At 36.6% G+C, this 23,388-nt stretch overlaps 2 protein-coding genes across 2 annotated transcripts in view; one reads left to right on the forward strand and one right to left on the reverse strand.

Moving 5' to 3' along the window:
• The window catches only part of LOC134851812 (chromodomain-helicase-DNA-binding protein 1-like), a 45,991-nt gene extending 29,483 nt beyond the window's left edge, over positions 1-16,508 (forward strand). Inside the window, exons 11-19 of the mRNA XM_063868065.1 lie at positions 2,413-2,607; positions 4,240-4,402; positions 4,747-4,899; positions 10,577-10,948; positions 11,015-11,392; positions 13,340-13,821; positions 13,896-14,298; positions 14,735-15,013; positions 15,106-16,508. Coding sequence (XP_063724135.1) covers positions 2,413-2,607; positions 4,240-4,402; positions 4,747-4,899; positions 10,577-10,948; positions 11,015-11,392; positions 13,340-13,821; positions 13,896-14,298; positions 14,735-15,013; positions 15,106-16,365 — 3,685 coding nt within the window. The 3' untranslated portion in view covers positions 16,366-16,508. The remainder of the gene's footprint in view (positions 1-2,412; positions 2,608-4,239; positions 4,403-4,746; positions 4,900-10,576; positions 10,949-11,014; positions 11,393-13,339; positions 13,822-13,895; positions 14,299-14,734; positions 15,014-15,105) is intronic.
• Positions 11,423-13,333, reverse strand: LOC134851820 (tripartite motif-containing protein 43C-like). Its single transcript, XM_063868077.1, has 2 exons — positions 13,002-13,333; positions 11,423-12,925 (listed from the first exon to the last, which is right to left on the reverse strand). Exons 1-2 carry the CDS (start codon positions 13,131-13,133, stop codon positions 11,456-11,458), a joined length of 1,602 nt encoding a protein of 533 aa, XP_063724147.1. The 5' UTR covers positions 13,134-13,333; the 3' UTR covers positions 11,423-11,455.
• Positions 16,509-23,388: the final 6,880 nt, after the last annotated feature.

The raw sequence follows: 23,388 nt of genomic DNA on the forward strand, positions 1-23,388 counted from the left end.
TCTTGACATGAATTTAATCTAAATCAGACAATTTGAGAACAGTTGACCCGACTGAAGCTGAGGGAGTGAAGCATTAAATTGGGCGTAAGAATTGGAGATTGCAGTATGCATTGGCCACTTTTCTCCGGGCCTAACGCAGCTTTTCTCAGGACCATTTGTAGAAACTTTGGCAATATTTCATGTCTGTGTTCGCGGTAAAAGAAGCGGGTGCTAATTTTCGTTAAGTTTTGCTTTACAGTAAATATTTAACTCAATTTTCAAACTGGTCTTGCTTTTCATCATGTGAAGAAAACTAAAATTAAAGAAAATGATTTGAATTCATCAACTGTTGTGCTCTTTAGTTATTTAGCCATAATTCAATTCAACTACAGAATGAACAGCCCTGCACAATCAACAGCCATTACAAAGCCAAAGCGGGACAAGGTGAAAAACTTCTGGAGCAGCGCTGTCAGTAACAGCGCACCTCTGTAGAAGTTGCCTATAATAACGTGCATAGAGATTCGGGCAAGAACATTTGTCGGTATGGGACTAATGCTGTTTCAAGAACATACATGAAAAAGTTGTTCTATGATCATACATGCATATCACAGAAGCCTTCCAAGCAACGACTATCGTGCGACTATGACTCTTTTTTGTTGCCTGTTGTGTTTTTGGTTGTCTGGGTCATGTCATCACTTACATTTCCGGACGATCAAAAACCAAACGTTAAATGAGTTGCCCTAAAGCAGTCTTTTCAGTCAAATCGAAGTCAGAGATGATTGTCGTTAGTTGAAAGCGGTAGTTCTCATCACAGGTAGCTTTTTCCAAATTCGACTCACGAGAACCAACTCTGACTTCGACTTCGCTGAAGAGATATCTGCTGCAGGGTGCTCCAAATAGCGCTGAGAAGAGCATCACTACTCGCTTCTAACTGCTGCCCAAAATGAATTCCAATCAATATGCATAAGAAAGACATTCTTCACGTGCTTCTCTCCATTGGACCTCTTCTTCGGCGATTTAAAAACAGTCGTGGACGCTTTGACATGCCTAGGGAGCCAAAATGACATCGATCTCATTGTAAAGAAGCGATTTTTAGAAATGACACAATACCAGGAAATTTGACAGCGTTTGAAATCAAAAATTTCAATAAAAGCTAAGCTTCATCGACCATGTCTTCGTAGTACCCTCCCCTCGTATTTGGTGGTTTAAGTTAAACCGGCAGCTTAAAGAACAATTCAAAGCCCTCGCAGACGTTTTTTCCCCATGACGGCTATCGCCGCCCGCTATATAATTGAGTACTGAAAGAGTGACATCTAGAATGATCTGTGCATGTGACATCTAGAATGATCGGTGGATGTTAGTGCAAAGAAATTGTGCCTCATATCGGCTGTACCACCGGTCGCCCGCAATTCTGTCAATCTAGTTGCTGTTGCTAAATTTTGTGTTCTTCTCGGGAACATGTTCTCTTGGCTCACCTGTACCTAAGTCAAACTGCCCTTTTGTTTGTCGATTGTGGCATATAGCCAAACGGGGTTTCAACGGTCAAGCGCTTTATAAAAATTGTCAGGTTATTATAGTGCATCTTTAGTTGGGTTGATATCGAGTTGCAGTTATTCAGGAAACCAATTGACTTTGTAAGGAAGTCTAAAATCGCCGCTCAGATTCTCCATTGTAACTAAATGCATGCTTTAGAGTAGACGTAGAAGTAGGGGTCTAAATTTAGCATCAGAGACAAAATCAAATGCTGGATTTTGACATCCCCATAAACGACATTCATTGAGTTAACAAGCATTGAAATATTTACATCAGTGGCTATCACCTGAACATGAAGGAATTGCTCGAATGAAATGACGTCTTTGCCTTTATCGTAGGTGTTTTTTTTTATGTTTCTAACTCAATCTGTTACTCGAAAGCTAGCGATGACACCACCGTGTTAGGTGTCTGAGTGGCTTTTACTTGTTTTAGAGATTCTAGTGAGTCTTTCGTTCAGTCTAATTGTCTCGCCAGCCTTGAAGTAGCAGTTTGTTCTGAATGATGCACATTGACAGGACCACGTCCTTTTAGTGATAACGCTTATTAATTAAACAAATTGATGTAAGTAAATCAAGACAACCGGCTGATGGATGAGTTTCACAGCCTAAGCAAAGCCGACGCTGCGCTTTAAAATGCCGGTTTTTGGATGATCGAAAACAATTGAATAAGACCCAAAAGCTGTCATTTATTATCTATGTTTTTTCCGGAATGCTTAACCTTTTTGTGCGATCATTCAATTTTGTTCAAATGGAAGGTTACTCTAATTATTAAAATATGGTACAAAATATCAAACAAATTTAAAAGTTCCGATGTTGAAAAAATTTCTTAACTTCGATGTTTCGCATCCCTGATTTTCAACAACTCGGCTTGCTAAATTTAATAGTTTAAATGTTTTTATAGGTTCGAAAGTTGGGACGAATTCGAAGAAAAAAATCAACCAAGTAGAGGGGGAATAGATGGCTACTCCAGACTTCATAAAACCATTAAACCATACATGCTGAGGCGGTTGAAAAAAGAAGTCGAGAAAAGTTTACCCGCCAAAGTGGAGCAAATACTGCGTGTGGACATGTCCAAGATACAGAAACAGTATTACAAGTACGATCATTTTTATCTCCGACTTTTTCCGTGTGGCAAAGAGCCGTAAGATTTAGAGAGGGTTTAAATTTTGGGGCTAGGAATTGTATATAAGGCTCAACTATATTAGGTGAAAATAAAATGAGAAATAAATTAAATTAATTTTGATAACAAGTGTATATTTTATAAGCGGTAATCATAATCGATTAATTGCGTCATTCGGTTGCTGCATTCCATATACACGAAATAGCGTTCGAACAGCAAATCAAAAGCAAAAAGTGACTGCTGCTGTCGCGTCAACGTTGCGAGCTTGCCAACAGTGGGTAGGACTATACGAAAAGGGGGGCTATTCTCATACGCGAAGGACCGAATGGGCGAAAAAAATCTCGTGGGCAAAGGACCGAAAACAAAATTAGCCGAAAGTCAGTTTTTAAAATGTAGCAATTGCTATTCATTTAGGACCAAGTTAACATCAGGACCAACAATTAGGACCAAGGTCAAAATCAATATTCAGTCCCAATATACTGAAATCTGATTGGCTGATTTTTATTTTCGCGCATTCGCTCCTTCGCGTATGAGGGATTCCACCTACGAAAAGTAGAGCCGATTAGCACCTCGAAGCGGTTACACGCGCCCATTGGCGACCTAAAACTGACACTGCTTTTTAGTCTTTGATCGCTTCTTGTTAATACCGTATAGGGAATAGATGAGGGGATAACCGCTAAAGTATACAATATATTTTTATTTTCTAAAATACACATTTTTATTTTTGCCTAAAATTGTTTTTGCTTAAGATATACAGCCCCAATTTTTTTGAGTAATTTGAAGATTTCTGGGAGATGATGTTCTCGAATGGCAATTGTCTCAGCTGACTATAATTTAATTGTCAATCGTTTCGTTTGATCTCTCTAATTAACCCCCCGGGCACCTAGTAACGAATTACCACGCCTATAAAGAAATAATTCAATGATTATGCAATAAGCATATGTAAATTTTGTACCTAGCATCTCCCCTAGTTAGCAAAAGTGGTGAGGGGGATTAGTTAAAGAGCTACGTTTCGTTTTGTTCACTTAAGAGCGTCTTGAGGCCAGAGTGAATTTTATAGCTCGAATCAGGGCTCGCTTCATTATAGCTCGCTAAAAACGCATTGTACGTTAACATCCAATGAATATATATCAGCCAATCGGATTTACATGTTTTGCTCGGTTTTCATCTGATGTGTATTTCAGGGTGGGGTTAACCTGAAAATACTCATGATTTAAATAAAGGATAGGGTTCGGGGGGTCCGCAGCCTTTGTATTAAGATGGGTATTCAGACTTCTGTATTAAGATAGGGTATTGAAACTGTCAGATTGCAACACAAGATAGTATATAAATTAGTAATTTTTCCGTTTCATGGTAAAAAAAAATATGCATCGCTTTACCGCTTCATCTCTACATATTCTGCAAGCCATGAATGTGGTCCAAGTGCTGAAACTTCAACTTGCTCAAATATCAATTTAATCATGTTTCATTTACGATTTGGGAGATATTTAATATAGTAATTTGTTTCTCTCAAAGGTTTATTTAATCGATTAAAGGACTTTGAAATTTGAAACAGGTCTACAGGTCCTTTTGATCAGGATTATTTTTTAAATAAATGTTTCTCTTTAGGTGGATTCTAACTCGAAATTTCGAGGCTCTAAATAAAGGATTGAAGGGCAGTACAAACAGTCTGCTGAACGTAATTGTTGATCTGAAAAAATGCTGCAATCACCCGTGGTTGATCCGACCTTTGGACCCGATGAATGAGCCTAAAGACGACGAGAAACTTCAGGTTAGCGAATTGTTTTTTTCATAGTAAAGTTTATCTTAGTAATTTGCGGCTGATTTAATTTTTATGGTTTGAAAATTTGGTTGGAAAAGTCCTCGGAAATTGTTGGGCAAATTAACTATTTAATCGAAGAATTTTCTTTGTGTAACCCCCTCAATTTCGGTGATTAAATTAAGAGCTAGTCCGAATTATGCCTTGGTTGAAATAAACACCTCAGAAATTGAGTCTATTCATTTGCTTTTCATAACAGTCCGCGGCACGAGTGTTTGTAATTAGTAATAAGTTGCTGTTGAATTTAAATTGCTGATAGTATGTAGTTATTCTATAAAAATGTTTATTTTTTTTAGCAAATAGTGAAAGGAGGTGGCAAGCTTTGGCTGCTGGATAAGCTGCTTGTGCGGCTGTACGAGACGAACCATCGAGTACTAATTTTTTCTCAAATGGTCATGATGCTGGACATTTTGGCCGAATACTTAACTCTAAGACGTTTCAATTTCCAGGTTAGTAATCAAACAACGAGAAAATCACGAATACGGTGTGCTTTTTCCTAGCGTGTATACGTGTCTTTGATTACAGATAATTAAAAGATCGTTGGTTACAAAGAGATACGACAGGAACAGTCGACTCTACGGACATCAGATCGCGGGTCTCATTCGAGCGAATAAGTTTCTTCGGTAAATAGTCGTTTCAATATCATCATACATGTTTTGACTCTCTGACTTCATGATTGTGCAAAAGTTGGTACAACGGTTCTGTGGAGTTCAATAAAATAATGACGACTGCCAGATCTTAGTAAGATAATCTCTAGTTACACAGGCCAGTGGGTGTTCTGCACAGAAACACGAAGCTGTGTTCCGCACAGAAATTAAAATCAAAATTTCAGAAACGAATGGAAAGAACGGCTTCATTTGTTCGATAAAAAGCTCATCATCATTTAGAAAAATAAACGGAAGGTGATTAATTCTGACGAAAACAGAAAAATCCATTCAAATTATGGTGAGCAATTTCAAGTCTGTTTCAAAAACAAGAGCAAAAACGAGAAAACAAGATTCTACTCAAATTGTAAATTAATTGTCCTGCGTAGAAACTGAAATATAAAAGAAAAATGAGTAATCAGAGTATCTTCAAAAAGAACCGTATATACTAAAATCCAACTTCGCATGAGTACTTTCAATGTACTGTGACATACGAATTTCTTGAGCTTGATGTTGCAGTGATTTTGGAAGAATTCTTATGCAATTTTAGAACACAGCTATTGCTGCAGCGTCGAATATACCATCACGCCAGTTTATCCGGTTTTTTGTTGCTTTTTTCAATCCTAATTATTTTGAAATTGAATGGAAAACTGATTGAATCGCTGTAAGCTTTGAAAGTGGTTCCGAAAGCGTTCGGAGAAACAACGCAGTTTATGAGGCGTCTCAGAGCTGAGATCATTTATCTCCCTTGAGACATTTTTGTTCATTCGTTCAAGTTTTTTCTCGATCGTGGAAACTAGTTCGACATGCGAATCATCAGTTTTTCATGAGCAAAAATCAGATCAAAATAACAATCTCTGATTGAAATTATAGGAAATCTGACTGCCTGTGAGCTCTGTTTTTGAACCTCGTTTTTTCGCGACCGTTTCTGTGTGCTGGTATTTGAAGCTTTGTGTACTCAAAATGTGCTCTCAAAGCCGATAAAATTAAGCTGTTCGCTTCTCGTTATAAATTTAAATGTGAGACCAATGAAATTAACAGCTTTCAGCAGGTTTAATCGGAATAATGGATTTCTGCTCTTCAGAGAAATCTGTTTCGAATTCGTAGTATAACATCATATCTTCATTCCACTATTTAGAACTAAACTACATCTTTCACAGATGGATAGAGTGGAGCTCACCAACTTTTCGTTTTCGATCTCTGATTGGAAGACCACATTCCAATCAGAGATTGGAATATCATTGACTTTTCAATATCATGATCTTTTTTTTAATATCGTATACGTTTTGAATCCCTCAGTTCATGATAAAGCAAAAATTGGTACAATTATTTTGTGGAGTTCAATAAACTACGGAAGGCTGCCAGATCTTAGCAAGATAATCCTCAGTTACGCAGCCCAGTCAGTGTTCTGCACAGAAACATGAAATTGATAAGCTGTTTTCCGTACAACAATTCAATTAAAAATTTCAGAGCTGAATCCTCAGAACGGCTTAGTGTTCGGGATTGGTTCGATTAAGTGCTCAGAATCACTTCAAAAATAATTATGAGCTGGGTCGTTCTGACCAAAAAAACTCCAAATTATGTTGAGACTTATTGCTGATGCAATTTCACGTCTGTGTCTAAAGTGCGCAAAAAAGCGTGCTTAGCTTGATAGTTAGTTATACCCATTAAAAAAGCTTTTTAAGTCACATCAATTTATAAGAAGGTTTTCTCCATCAAAGACCTCAAGTTTGTTGCGCAAAGTTTGTGCGCTAGTAGTTCTCAAGTTATCGTTTCTAAATTTATTCGTATCAGCTTGAATGATCCGAACCCAACTTCTCGGGATCTGAATGTTGTCCTTGCAATCAAATGGGAATTTAATTCTCATGCGTAGAAACTCAATGTAAACGAAAAGTGAGTAATAAGAGAACCTTCAAAAGAACCCCTCACCCGAAAAATGAAACATCAAATACGAGTACTTTCGATGTACGGTAGAAGAAGATTTCTTAGGCTTGATGTAACAACGTTTTGGTCTGGAAAAATTTTTCATACAATTCGACTGAGGACACAGCTATCGCTAAAGCAGCGAATCTATCAGCACGCCGATTTATATCCGTTGTTTTTGTGGCTTTCCTAGTTTTTTTTCAGTCCTAATTATGAAATGGAATGGAAAACTGATTGATTCGATGAAAGCTTTCAACGCGGTTTCGAAAGTGTTCGGAGAAGCAACATACGTTAACAGGCCTTTCAGAGCTGAGCTCAATTATCCCGCTTTTGTGGTTTTTTGTCATTCAAGATTTTTCTCGATCGTGTCAACTAGTTTTTCGACATAAAAATCATTAATTTTCCATAGTGATAATTAGATCAAAACAACAACAAAACAACAACAATCTCTAAACAATTCAGGAAATCTGACTGCCTATGAGCTGTGTTTTGAGCCTGTGTTTTTTCGCGACCGTTTCTGTGTGTTTGTGTTTGAACATTTGTTTACTCGAAATGTTCTCTAAAATCTGATGAAACAGCTGTTCGCTTCTCGTTATAAGCTTAATTTTGACCTATGAATTTACCATTTTTCAGCAGGTTTAATAGAAATAATGGATTTCTGCCTTCGAGAGAAATTTGTTTCGTATTATAACATATCTTTTTTCCACTATTTAGAAGTAAACTACATCTTTCACTGATGGATTTAGTAGAGTTCCCCAAACCTTTCGTTTTTATCTCTCTTTTGACGCTCATTTTACAATCAGAGATTGGAATATCGTTGACTTATCAAAATCTTGATCACTTTTTTTAATAATAAGTGTTTGAATCCCTGAAGTTTTGATAGAGCAAAAGTTGATCGAATGATTCTGTGGAGTTCAATAAACCAAGGACGCCTGCCAGACCTTAACAAGATAATCCACAGTTACACAGCCCAGTCAGTGATCTGCGTGGAAACGTGAAATTGCTAAGCTGTGTTCCGTGCAAAAATTCAAATCAAAGTTTCAGAGCTGAATCCGCAAAACGGCTTGGTGCTCGGGATTAGTTCGATTACTTGCTCAGAATCACTTGAAAAATAAACGGAAACGGGGTAGTTCTGAAAAAGAAAAATCCATCCAAATTAGGTGAGACCTATTGCTGAAGTATATTCACGTGTGTCGAAAGTGCGCCAAAAGAATATGACTTAACTCGATAGTTAGTTATAACCATGAAAAATTAAATAGCTTTTTCATCCATCCCAATTTTTTTGAGGTTTTTCTTTATCCAAGACTTCGAGTTAGTTTGCAAATGTTTATTAGTTCTCCAGTTTGTAATTTTTTTCGTACAAGCTTGAGTGGTTAGAACCAAACCTCTCGGGATTTGAATGTTGTCCTTGCAATCAAATGAGAAATTAATTCTCATGCGTAGAAACTCTAATGTAAAAGAAAAGTGAGTAATAAGAGAACTTTCAAAAGAACCCCACACGCGAAAAATGAAACTTCAAATACGAGTACTTTCGATGTACGGTAGAAGAAGATTTTTTAGGCTTAATGTAACAACGTTTTGGCCTGGAAAATTTTTTCATGCAATTCGACTGAGGACGCAGCTATCGCTAAAGCAGCGAATCTGTCAGCACGCCGATTTCTATCCGATGTTTTTGTGCCTAATTTTTCAATCCTAATATTGAAATTGAATGGAAACATGGTTGATTCGATGAAAGCTTTCAAAGTGATTTCGAAAGTGGTCGGAAAAACATTATAGTTTATCAGGCTTTTCAGAGCTGAGCTCAATTATCCCGCATAAGTGGTTTTTGTAATGTCATTCAAGATTTTTCTTGGTCGTGCAAACTAGTTTTTCGACAAACAAATGACTATTTTTTTATAAGTAGAAGTAAGGTCAAAATAACAACATTCTCTGATAACAATTCAGTAAATCTGACTGCCTATGAGCTGTGTTTTTGAGCCTGTTTTTAGCGACCGTTTCTGTGTGCTGGTATTTGAAGCTTTGTGTACTCGAAATGTGCTCTCAAAGCCGATTAAATTAAGCTGTTCGCTTCTCATAATAAACTCAAATTTGAAAGCATTGAAAATACCATCTTTCAGCAGGTCTAATTGGAATAATTGATTACTGTTTTTGGGAGGAATCTGTTTCAAGCTCGTAGCATAACAAATCATTTTTCCTCTATTTAGAACTAAACTCAATCCTTCACAGATGGATTAAGTGGAGCTCACCAAACCTTCCGTTGTCATTCTCTGATTGGAAACCTAATTTTCAATCAGAGATTGGAATATCATAGGAATTTTGAATAATGTCAATTATGTTTTGAATCCCTAAATTCTTGATAGAGCAAAGATTCGTACAATGGTTTTGTGGACTTCAATAAACTAATGACGCCTCCCAGACATGAGCAAGTTAATCCAGTTCTACAGCCCAGTCAGTGTTCTGCACAGAAGCATGAAATTGCTAAGCTGCGTTCCGTACATAAATTCAAATCAAAATTTCAGAAATGGATCGAAAGAATAGCTTAGTGTTCAAGAAGCTGAGCAGTTCTGACCAAAACTAAAAAGTCCATCCAAATTATGGTGAGTCTTAATGCTATTTTCATACAATTTCCTTCCATTAAAATATGACTTGTGAAGTTCAACTTTGGTTCTTGAGTACATCTGATTAAACTTGATTGGCAATGAAATTCTTTTTGAGAGGATCAGTTTTGTTTCCGATGTTTTAATCTGTTGCGTCAATATTGACCTTTAGCCAATCGTTTGTTCATTGCCTCTTCAAAAAATTCCAGCTTCGACTTAAAATTAGACTCGTTTTCCGTTATGTTGATCAAATGCTCTAAATGTAATAGGGCTACCAGATCCGATTTTGCCCTTATTTTTATAATAGGAGTTTTACATAGCTATGATGGGCTGGAATTGGCCAAATATCAAATTTGGTTCGTTTTCCTACAGTATACTGGTTCTGCCGGTGGTTTGTCGAGATTCCCAGATTTTGTTTTCGATTGATTTTCAATGCTATGGTTTGTTAACTTTGAACTTAATTCTTATTTGAAGGCTTCAATGGTTGATTGTTAACGAACGGAGGCTGTGAAGATTTTGGTGGTTGCTTATTGAGGCAAGCGGATGTTTCCCCTCAATCTTTCTTGTTCTGACGAATCCTGCCCAAGATTCTAATCCGTACGAATCTTGTTATTGGCGTCAAGATCAAAGAAATGGTCATTTTGCAGGTTTTCCAAGATATGGTGTTCTGCATAGAAAACGAGGGCGTTCTGCATAGAAATTGTGGTTCTTCGATTTACTGAGTTTTCAGGTTGCTTCAATTTTTGAATATACGTTTGTTGGATAGATCCTACTAAGTCTGCTCTCGACCTGTTGGATTGTGGTGTTTTGCAAATTAAATATAGTGATCTGCGAGCTAACGAGAAGTTCCGTCTTCATTGAAAATTTTTAATTTTCGGCTAGGAAAAAGCACACATGTTCTTCGTTATGCAAAATTTTTGGAGCAAATTTCGTGAACGAGAACTCTAAACGTTTTTTTTTAGCGACTAGATGGTTCAATAACTGGAGATCAGAGAAAACAGGCGCTTGATAGTTTCAACGCTGAAAGCTCGAAAGATTTTTGTTTTCTGTTGTCAACACGTGCTGGGGGTCTGGGAGTTAACTTAGCAACCGCTGATACTGTCATCATTTTTGACTCTGACTGGAACCCTCAAAATGATATTCAAGCTCAATCGCGAGCGCATCGGATAGGTCAAACGAAACAAGTCAATATTTACCGGCTTGTTACTAAGTTTTCTGTAGAAGAAGATATAATTGAACGAGCAAAAAAGAAAATGGTATTGGATCATCTAGTAATTCAACGAATGGATACTTCAGGAAGAACGGTTGTAAATGAAAAATCAGAGTCAAAACATGTAGGTTGATTACAATCAGAATTAATTAATTTTGGGTACTGTGGTTTAATAGTTGTAAATTTACAGCCTTTTAACAAAGAAGAGCTGAACTCAATCTTAAAATTTGGAGCTGCAGAGCTGTTCAAAGAAGCCGATGGCGAAGAGGAAGATTTAACTGACGATTTTGATATTGACGATTTTCTTCAAAGAGCGGAGACGCGTGATGAAAGCGATCAACCACAAACAGTAGGAGACGAGCTTCTTGCTGGATTCAAAGTTGCTAACTTCAATTACGATGACGAAGATGAGGAAATCGAGGAGACAAAAGACGATGACGGTAAACAGCTGACGGAGAAGCAAGATTGGGATGAAATAATCCCTGCTGCTGTCAGAGAGAAGATGCAAGAAGAAGAATCAGCCAAAGCCGAATCGGAAATGTTCTTGCCTCCACGTCAGCGTACTAAAGTTAGTATTTTAAAAGTTTATACGGAAACATTAGATTTTTTTCTGAAAAGATTATTCTGAACATTAGAATTTCAAGGTATATATTCTGCCAATTTTATCGACTATTAATAAATGATTTGAATCTCGGTAAGAAATTGATATTGGCCTGGAAATTTTAGTATATTCAAGTGATACAGTTCCAGTGACTGTGCCTCTTCTCGTCAGTTTGTGAATATGGTTTGCGTCAGTGCAACAGATGTAGATCATCTCGCTACCGCCAACCATAGCAGACTTCGGGCCGCAATTTTCGTTCAGTCCTTTGTACCAATAATCCTGTTTATCGCCGATGTAAATGACCATGTTTGTGTGATATCCGGTAGCTAACACATAGTTGTCAGTTTGTTGAATCCATTTGGCTTTAAAATTCTGAAACAAAAGGCGTCTGGTATCTGTCAAATTGATGGCTTTTTGTTCGTAGTCTGACTCTTTCCATAAGAGTTCAAGTTTGCTCTTTAACGTGTTTAAGTTGCCTCTCTCTTGTACGAGATGCCTGATATCTCGGGGATCAATCAGATCGACGGAAGATCGAATAGCCTTTTTTGAAGAAGCGTTGCTGTTAAACTCACTGAATAACTGTTTTGTGCAAGTTGTTTCTTCAACTACCAAATAGCCTGCTTTCGACACAGTTAACGACTGAGGAAAGAGAATGCTATGCTGAAAAGAAAATTGACTTGTAGACTGAATCATTGTGCCTGTCCACGCGTTGATAGAATAGATCGCACTATTTCGAAGGTCCGATACATACAAAATGCCGTCCACAAGTCGAGCATCTGATATCTGACAGGAATCCGCTTGTATAGCAAATGTGCCAACTACTTGCAAGTTATCTTGAATATCGTTTATTTCCAGTTCTCCTTTTGAAGCAACAACCGTTACTCCGCTAAGCCGGTCCAAATGTTCGAATGATGTAGTCGGGTCCAAAGTGTTTAATACAAATGGTTTTTGCAATTTGTTTGCCTCTTCGGAACGTGTTAATGCTAGTCGAACTCCTTCAAGGTCAAATTGAGCAGTGCTTAGGGCTGTTTTGTCGGCTCTCGTTGATTTCATTGTAGTCTCTATTTGCTTCAATTTGTTCAAAAGGTCCAAATGAGGTGCGAATTCCTGGCTTTGAAAGTGGTCATCAATTGCTTGCTTGATTCTTATCTGCCATATTCTAATGAGTCGTTCCAGGGTCTTGACATGGGCGTCGAAGTCTGCGTGGACTTCTTGTTTCATTTGAACCCTCTCAACCATTTGTTTCTCCCAGCACATTTTGCATTCTGCAAGCAACATGTCGAACTCTTTTTTGTACACCAAATCACTGTTCGTGTGTTGCTCATCTGTCTCATTGCTCTCCTTGTCGCCAGTTGGAGTTGTGACAAGGCTATTATGTTTTTCCACGAGTTCTTTGATCAGCCGGCACTGGAAGTCCCTGGGAAGCGATTCTACTGTGTAACGCTCTGATTGGCGACAATTGGGGCACTTGAACGAGCTCTTGTATCTTCCAGACCAGGACTAAAAATATCCCGACATAATAGATTTCCTTGATGATAATTTGAACATAGATTTTTTTAAGTAGACCGTTCCTTACCTCCAAGCAATTGAGACAGAATGTATGGCCGCATTGGAGCTGGCGCGGATCCGTCAACTCGTCAAAACATATGCTGCATTGTAGCATTTCGTTCAGAGCGCTAATTAAGTCTTTTAGCAACTGGTCTGACATATTTAAATTTAAGTCACCTAATGGCTTATTAGTCGTAGAATTTATGATATTATTAATAAAATAAAGTTGAGCAACAAATTTACATTTTACTCAGAACAAATTCTCAGCGAAAGGTCAATATTTGGATTTGAGGGGTGCTAAATGTCAAGAATTTGACCTATTTTGACCTAAATTAATCGAGTTATACGTCATTTGTTCCGTTTTAGACAAAAGCGTTCCAGTTGAATTTCTCGTCAGCTGCTCGTGACAATTCGTCCTCTTCAGAGAGTGAAAGTGACGAGGAAACACTTGGTGCCATTTCTGCTTCTTCCGCACGCAATCTGTCGTCAAAGGCCACTGCTAAGAAGTACAGCAAAGAATTCAGCAACTGGTCTGACATTGAAGTGCGTGCGTTTATCAGAAGCTTCAAAAAGTTCCCCAATGCTGAGAACCGACTGCAAGAAGTTGCAGAAGACGCCGACTTGCACGAAAAGAGCATGAATGATTTGACGCGATTTTGGCACAAGTTGAAAGAGAATTGTGAGATGGCGATGAGCGAAGCAAACAAAGAGAACGCAGGAGTAAAGACGTCGAAAAATGCCACGTTTAAGTTCAGAGGCACCCATGTAAATGCAACACAACTGATCAAATCGCAAGATGACTACGAGGCGTTAGTGAAGACAATATCTGTGCTAGATTCGCCTTACAAGTAAGCATGCGGGAATCATTTTGGTTGAATTTATAAAAACACACGAACAGATGTTTAACCTGGTTTGTTTTCAGCTACAATTTGAAATGTGCGAAGAAAAGGCTTCCTAATTGGGATGTGATTTGGGAGGCTGAACAAGACAATAGTCTCATAATTGGAGTTTATCTCTATGGCAATGGAAACTGGGATGCAATTAGAAATGACGACCGACTGCAGTTGCATGACAAAATGCTTCTGGAATCGGATCAGAAGCCACAAACTAGACAGATTGCAGCCAGAGTCGAGTATATCTTACGCTTACTTGACATAGAAGTTAATCCGAAAAAGAATGGAGGTAGTCCAGGCAAGGGGAATGAAAAAAGTGGGGAACGCAAAGCGAAGAAGGAGAAAAAGGACAGCTTGAAAAGGGAGAAGAAAGAACGAGAAGCTGCGGAATCAGCAGCTAAAAAGCGAAAAGTGTTCAAGTCAAGGGAAGAGGTAATGAGGCATTTAATGAGAAATTGTTGACAAAAGTAAATTAAAACAGTATATCAACATAAGAATATACGGTGTCTTCTTTTTGTGGATCCACCTTGCAAATTTCTAAGTTCTACTATCTCCTTCCAAAATAGTTGAAAATACATAAATCATGAGTTTCCCACACCATCTTCCGTTTTCCAAGATGGCGTTAAAACCGTACATCAGAAATGATATATTGCTCTCAAACTCAACGGCATTTTCCAATCTCGTATGTGAGCATGAATTTTGTAATATATTTTTGTGAGCTGGGATTTGAAAAGAAGCCATTTGGCGTTTTAAAAAATTTAAATTTCTCAGCTGTAAGTGAAGCGTGAATACACCACGAACTATCGACTTCTCAGCTGGGAAAAAATGAGTTGTCAGCAGAATGAAAGCAGTTGCCATTGCTATTTAGATTGAAGACGAGGATAGCAGTAGCTCGGATGAGGACGGAGACGATGGCTCAGAAGAGGGCGAGGTAAAGGCGAAATCTCACAAGTCACACGCCAAGCACCCTTACAACCTATCGTCACCATTGAAACTCATGTGGATTCCAGGACAAGAACACGACGACCACAATGACACCAAAGCACACTCCGCTCCGCCATCGGGGAGCCAGTCTAAAATCAACGCGTTGAACGCAATTTCTGTGAGCGTTAGAGAAATAGACGTGAAGTCTGATACATTCAAAGCAGTAAGCATTGTTTTTGCGTTATTTCTTGACTTCCAGGATTTATTTATTTCTGTTGTTTTTCAAAAATTTTTATAATGTGGTGTCTGCTTTAGTGCAAAGAGTCGATGCGATCCGTCAAAAAAAATTTGCAAAAGCTCATGCAAGGTTCTGCGAGCGAATCGAAAAAAGGAGGCTTAGAAGACATGAGCGGAGTGTGTCGTAAGAGTCTGGGCAAAGTTGGCGACCGAGTAATTGAAATCTTGCAAGAGGAGAAAGACCATGAAAAAATCCAGGACAGAAAAACAGACCTCTGGAACTTTGTGGCCCAGTTTAGCAAGCTCAATGCGGAATCCCTCCATGCCATATATATGAAGAGTATCAAAAAGAAGCAACAAGCAGAAGCTGGAAAGCGTCGCAAGAATGACCCGAAGCCCTCATCAGAGCGAGATCCGCTCAGTCCTGAAATAGAAGGTTCTAAATCTGGATCAAAGAAAGTTCGAGAAAGAGTGTTCGATAAGAAATTGAAAACCGTTCATCGTGCCACAATTTTCGCAAGACCAGCCAGACCGCACTCGCCAGTGGGTCACAACGAAGCTAGGGCAAAAGTCTTCGAGCGTCCTAATCGGCCGTTCCCTAAAAGTGGTGAGAGTAGCAGTAGCTACCGTAAATCAGAGAAACCAGAGCATAAAGATGTAGGATATGATGATAGAACAGTGGGAATTGATCTGCACAATGAAAGTAGACACCATGATTACGACGGTAGGCGAGACCATGTGCAAGGCGATAGAGGCTGGAAACACGACAGAGATCACGATGACCATTATAAAGACCGCGAACGCCACCATCGGGATTATGAATGGCATTCACGCGACGAGCAAAAACACTGGAAGCAATATAGGCAACCAGATATTGATAAGGGTAATCGTACTTATCAAGCTCACAACACAGTGTCAAACTTCAGGGACCCAAGAATGTGTAAATCTGAGCAACCAGGGGTCGGTCATTCAACTTCTCACCCTCAAGCACAGCTATTTACGAGGCAAGGAGAGAGTCATCTAATTTTTCCAGAACCCGGCGAATGTGTGAATGACGAAGAAAGCAGTTCTTCCAACAGTAGGTCAATAGATGCTTTAGTGCATATGAATATTCCGAACGCATTGATCAAAAACGTGGAGAAAATGCCATTTATGCAATCAAGTTTAGAGACAGAAGCAATGGAGTCGCAAGATGACCCCTTGCCGCATGGTGCTATACCTATTGAGTTGGAGATGCCTAATGTAGAGAGCTTCAACAATAACCAACGAATGGACTTTGAAGTAGCAGTTAAAACAACTGACATGATTAATAGTGACTTGAACTCTTGGAGCCAATGAAACGCAATAGTTTGAAAACATGAACTAGTCAAGTTAATTAACACTGTCAATTTATACTCTTTGATTAGATGAACTTGTTTCAAAACAGTTATCTTTATTTTTCGTTTTCATCTGTCGAGCTTATAATTCAAAATTAAAATTAATTGTTTATAATTCTTATACAAGAGCAAACACCCAACTAACAAGATGAGCGAGATGAATTTCAACGTGTAAATGAGCGAAGTGAATTTTGTAGTGTTGTGAACGAATTGAATTTTGAAGTGGCAATGAACGAAGATAATTTGCAACAGTTGAAAATGATTTTTAAGTGTCAATGAAGTACAGAAGACACTCATGTAGGCCACTTGATGAACATGTTAATATAGAGGTCCTGATGATTTAATATTTTTTTTTCGAGAGAAAATACTAAAACTTGCTCACGCTCAACTTGATTTTTGGCAGGTTGACTTTTGATAACCTTTGTTAAATTCGTTTCCTTAGTCAAAAGAAAGGCTTATCGCACAGCAAACATCTAAGGTCCTAAAAAACGACTGTTTCGATAGTGGATTTTAAATTGAAGTTTCCCAGCGGAATAAAAATATAATGATGGCTAATTTTAGTATAAAAGTCAATCATAAAATTTGGGAAGTTCGAGAGTTCACGGCATAAAATTTTCTTTGAAGTCCGAAAGTTAATTTTATCAGAAAACTATTTTTCGTTGCGACTGTTGACTCTTCCAACTTTCTCTGCAGCAAGTGCATGCGCAAATTTATGCTCTGAAGAACTGACTTGTGAGTATTTGATGAAATCATTCAGAATCGTTTGTTGAAAGAAATAAATAACTGTTGAATAGAGTTCATTTGCTCATCACGTGAGAGGGTTTTGACATTTGGTATAAGGCAGAAGGTCGTAAGGTTGACCTATATTGCATTTTTGCATTCGAAAAAAAAATTATAGCCATCGAAATTGATTCAAATTGCCATTTAATCATTACTAAATCTTGAATGTTTCAAAGTTTAGTGAATTGAAAGTGTCAATAAAAAAGTAATGAGCCACATGTTTTTTTGAATTATAACACTACCATTCTTCTCAACCTCAGCACATGATTTATTTTAACAAGAAACAAAAATTAATTAACCGTGCACAAGAATTCTGCACAAAAATTCTGACTGAAAAAATGGCATCTATAATATTTGAACAAAGAAAGCAAAATCATTTACGGGATTGTTTGTGTACTTTTTCGAGTACGACTTGAGGCTCTTAAAGCGCCGCACTTGAAGGTTTTTTTAAATTTTGATCTTGTTTTAGGAAGGTATCAAAAGGATATAGGGTTAATCTTTTATATTCGTCGGTACACAAAACAACTCCTAGAACAAACAACTCTTAGGTTTGATTTGCACATTATTTTTCAATTATTTGAAAATACTGTACGCTGAGGTAAAAGCAATGAAAAACAAAATTAGGTGGAAAAAATTGCTGAAGGCTATACCGCTAAATTTTAGTTCAGCCGCAACGAAAAAAAGACATAACTTTACTCAGCAGATAAGAAAACAAAAGCAGAGAACTCTGCTTTTGTTGCAAGCACTGCTGTAGCAGAAAAATTACAGCTACTTTTTGGATCTTGCGATTGAATTAACCATTTTTCTTAAAGTTAGTAAGCCAGACCAGCAAAAAAATGAAAAAAAAAAAAAGTTTTTTTGGAAAATGAACACTCACAATTAATAATACTTTTTGATGTTACGTAAGAAATTCCACTTCTCTTATAAAAATTGTTCTATCTTGGATTTTTTTTAAAATAAGAGCTCTTAAAAATTCAAATAAATTTTTCAAACAAACTCCGACCTTGAGAGAGTTCATTTCTCCATATATAGCAAGGGCGGACAAATCCCCCCCCCCCCCCCAGGTATTCGACCCCCTGCCTAACCCTTTGGTACTTTTTAAGAAATCCATTTTTGGCCGACCGACCCTAAAATTTTTCTAAAGGCGCCTTTGGCGCCAATATATTAACTTTGAGGGGGAGCGCGCGCCAAAAAAAGCGCGATTTTTTTGTGTCAAATTTTTCCAAAAAGTGCCCAAAAACCGCTTTTTTGACCTGTTTTTTTTTCAAAAATTTGCCTGCGGCGAATTTTTTCTTGAAAAATTTGTCTATCTACGTTCTTTATAATGCTTTAGGAGAGCTCGGAAAATCAATTTGTTTGACCTAAATAAATGTCGTTAAGATTTTCGAAATTTTTTTGAAAATCCTCCTCCCCCCTCGAGAAAATCCTAGATCCGCCCCTGATATATAGTACATTTATTCAGCAAATTCTTAAACAATCCACACAATACATCAATAGAGAGGGTAAGCGAAAATCACTTGAAAAAGCCCACTTAGAGCCTATTCGGAAATTTATCATAAATTCAAGAATTAAACTGGTATAAGAAAATATGTAAGCACAAAAGCTTATCTATAAAATTATATATGTTTTTACAGAGAAAAAACAAATTTAGACCAAAAACGAAAAATGGAGACCAAATAGCTTCCCAACAACAAGTCAGTTGCTTTCGCTTAAGTCCATTTGAAAAGGGATACGACATTTTTCTAAAGCTATGTTTTTCATCACTGTTTTAATTTAACTTGGTTTCTGACTGTTTCCTTTTGGCACGGTATTTTAGGACATTTGCCATTAAATTCGGCAACGTGATCTTTTTGACACGAAACAATTTTTGTTGCTAAAAATCGATACAAGAGACTTCTTTGTCAAGGGAATCCACTGAAAAATTATATTAGATTAAGTTTCAAAGACATGAGTATGCGTATTTAGTTTTTTGCTCTTCCACCCCTTTTTTTCTCTTGAAAGCTAGATTCGGGTAAAAAATAAATTGGAAGTATTTCAAAATACTATTTTTTTGATACAATTGAATAAATTGTAATATGTTGTTATAGTTTTGTTAATCAAACTGATATTAAAAATTAGCACTGTTTGCATGTGGAACAGTTCAATTTTTCTGCACACCCTCAATGATTTACCGCATTTGCTCTTTATGAATCAGTTAATGCGGTATTCATTGGACATAGACTGAGCATCAATTTTTGTTTCCCGTAATTTTTTCAATCACAGGATTTTTCAGTTTTCTCAAATCATTTGGGTTATCCATGTGGGATGAAAATTTTTTCCAATGTCATTGTTATAGAAACAGCACAACTTTTTAGTAACAGCAGTCTCGTTTTTGAAATCTACTTTTTTCACAGAAGCATCCAATAGTGGTAAACTTTATTGAAACCATCTTTTTTTTTAGTTCAACCGGTTAATTCCTTCTTTCAAAGAACGTTTTCCGCCATACGCTAACTTTCGTGATGAAAATATATAAACCTCACTATTACTGAAGACATTATATCTTCATCGAATTTTTCAGATCCTTGCAAAAAAAACTCTGCTCAAATTTTGAAGTTCAATGTGCATCAGAAAACTTTCAACCGGTTTTCCAGCAATTCACCATTTACCCAAAACAGGGTTAAAAAATAATTTATTCTTTGATAGAGTACTTTTCTTATGCTGACAGAATTTCTACATTTCCTCGATTTGCTTCTCACTCATCCGCGTTAAGCTCTATCTGCAGGGGCATCGCTTGCACCGCCTCCTCGGTAACTGCATTAGAAATCGAATTAATAAGGTCGTTCAACTTAATGGAGGATTCTGAACTTAAAATTTTAATTGAACTTTTTTGATTCAAACTCTGTTTTTTTCCGAATCTAAGTTTCAATTTGCCTGGTTTTCTGTTTTACGTTCGGGCAAGAAGAAAGGCATTTTTTTCAAAGGCGTGAACAATTGGCGTGAACAATCGGCGTGAACAATTTTTGATGGACGGTTTCAAATTAATGCAAAAGAGGGCATATTAAAAATATATTGGAAAGACATAAACAAATGAATAAAAAAAATGTGCGGAAAATTTTTTCGGTCGTGATTGTAGTTCAACAAAAAAAACTTGCATATCCGTATACCATCTCCTGGTTGCAGAATAAATGAAAACCTTTAATTACGCGACTGGATCAAGATACGGTTTGATTAGGTTTGATATTTTGCATTGTTTTCCCAGTAATTTGGCTTGTTTGTCGCGTAAATGATTGTTTGGAAAACCAATTGCCCAATTTTTTGCAGTATAGTTCTATACCAATTGTTCTTTTGAAATATTAAATGGTAGTCATCAGATGAACCAGATGTGCTTCGCACAGTGTCAAAAACTGAAAATGATATTTCAAAAATTTCTAAACTTAGAAAAACCGAGAATGTTTTTTTTTCAAAGTTTCGCAGCATACTGATTCCACACTTTTCTTGATCTTTTTCTGCTCTTAGTGGAAGTGAGTTACTATTTTTAGGATTATTGTTTCTTTTTCGGCTGTTTTCTTTGAGAAAGAAAAACATTGCAAAAAAGGGACATTTGGGAGCTCAGCGAAACCGCATATATACGAAATGATGATAACTTTGTTTCTGTGTGCCGCTAAGAGTCTTTAAAAAACTATTTAGAGGCTGAAAGAGACTTGAAATCTCTTTTAATGGTAACTGGGATTCTAAAAATTCCGTGAAAGTTGTTTCAGTGATAAATAATTTTTGGCCTGACGTTTTGTTCGTATTTCAGAATAGATGCGACAAAAATTTAAGAGAGCCTGACCGCTTCAATTAAATTCTACCAAATTTTCAACGTATTAAATATAAATACAAACACTTTTTGCCTTTACTACCTGTTTCAATCGCTTGTGCTTGTTCTACAAAAATTATAACAGGAAATTTAAAATGAAAAAATGCGGAATTTTTTAAATTATTATTTCGGAAATCAGTTTGTTCGGAACATGGGATAGATTTTTTTGAAAACAATTTTTTTTTGTCTCAATATTGAAGCTGCAAACGGTAAGGCATACAATTAACTGATGCTGGAGTTTATGTTAGACCAATCATTCTACCTGTGTTATCAGGATAATTTTTCTATAGTAAACAATTTTCAGGCTTTTGCTTGAAAGTCAAATATCTTAAAGTTAAATTCCAACTTGGGTTTGTCTGCTGAGTTTTGCTCTTCCCTCCCTTTTTTCTCTTGAAAGCTAGATTCGGGTAAAAAATAAATTGGAAGTTATTTAAAATACTATTTTTTGATACAATTGAATATATTGTAAAATGTTGTTAAAGTTTTGTTAATCAAACTGATATTAAAAATTAGCACTGTTTGCATGTAGAACAGTTCAATTTTTCTGCACACCCTCAATGATTTACCGCATTTGCTCTTTATGAATCAGTTAATGCGGTATTCATTGGACATAGACTGAGCATCAATTTTTGTTTCCCGTAATTTTTTCAATGACAGGATTTTTCATTTTTTTAAAACATTTGGGTTATCCATGTGGGATGAAAATTTTTTCCAATGTTTTGTTCGTTGGATTCTAAAAATTTTAAATTGGGATTCTAAAAATTCCGTGAAAGTTGTTTCAGTGATAAATAATTATTGGCCTGACGTTTTGTTCGTATTTCAGAATAGATGCGACAAAAATTTAAGAGAGCCTGACCGCTTCAATTAAATTCTACCAAATTTTCAAGGTATCAAATATAAATAAAAACACTTTTTGCCTTTACTACCTGTTTCAATCGCTTGTGCTTGTACTACAAAAATTATAACAGGAAATTTAAAATGAAAAATGCGGAATTTTTTAAATTATGTGTTCGGAAATCAGTTTGTTCGGAACATGGGATAGATTTTGTTTGAAAACAATTTTTTGGGGTCTCATTATTGAAGCTACAAACGGTAAGGCATACAATTAACTGATGCTGGAGTTTATGTTAGACTCCATCCAATCGTTCTACCTGTGTTATCAGGATAATTTTTATACAGTAAACAGTTTTCAGGCTTTTGCTTAAAAATCAAATATCTTAAAGTTAAATTCCAACTTGGGTTGTCTGCTGAGTTTGCGGACTCAACTGAACGTATGAGAGATCGAACTGAGGCTGAAATTGTCTTTTTTCTGTGGTGCGATAAAATGATCTGAACAAAAAACTAGAGATTAGGCATACTCGTATGTCGTAGTAAAATAAGCAAATTGAGAAACAATTACTGTCAAAAAATGACTAAAAATGAAAATAAACCAAATCAATTGCAGTTTTTAAATTTTTTGAAGTTTTTAATTCTAAAAATGCGCTGAAATACTTAGAAAAAAACTAACGTTACTCGAATAAAATAAAGTTTTCCGTTTAAAAATTAAGCTATTGAAAACTTTATGGCCAATAAAATAACCTATTCTAAGCTTGATTTCTCGCTTTATTCGCTCAAATTAATACAAAAACAAAAACTTCTAGCTGATTATACATAAGTAGCAGATTATGCGTTGAGAACAAAAAAGTTAAAATATACTCAAATAAAAAGGTTCTCTCCGTTTTTTAAATAATCTCAACAATAACTTTTTGTTAAATTTGTGAGAAATAAACAAAACATTATTTAAATAGAGTGAATTTTTTGTGTTCTAGTCGAGAATTCAGACACTTTCATTTAAGAATCTAATCGATGCCCGTACTCAGTAAAAAGCAAAAATAATAGATTAGAATGGATTTTCATTGTCATCGCTTCATTTTGTTTTAATTTTGTTTTGTTTTGTGTGCTTTTCAGTTGGCTACTGAACTAAAAGAAACTGTAATTTTGTACTTATAGCCAGGGGTGGAATTAGGGAGGGGGGCGTCCGCCCATCCCCCTCAAGGATTCGAGCCTCTGCCGACCCAAATAGTCGCCCCTTTTAGACATCTTGAGATATCCATTTTTAGTGACGAAATCTAAAAGTTTTTTAAAGATGCTTTCCAATATTCTGCGCCGCAGGCAAAATTTTGAAAAAACTGGCCAAAAAACGCAACTTTTGAGTAAAAATTTTCCAAAAACTTCCTAAAAACGCTTTTGTTTGGCCTGTTTTTTTCAATTAATTATTCAAATTTTGCCTACGGCGCAGAAAAATTGACGAAAACAGGCTTTTTTAAAGCTTCGAGAGAGCTCGGAAAGTCAATTCCGTCGATCTAAAAAAAATCCTGAAAATCCCCC

Source organism: Symsagittifera roscoffensis, chromosome 1, assembly GCF_963678635.1.
Source record: "Symsagittifera roscoffensis chromosome 1, txSymRosc1.1, whole genome shotgun sequence".
Classification (NCBI taxonomy): Eukaryota; Metazoa; Xenacoelomorpha; order Acoela; family Convolutidae; genus Symsagittifera; species Symsagittifera roscoffensis.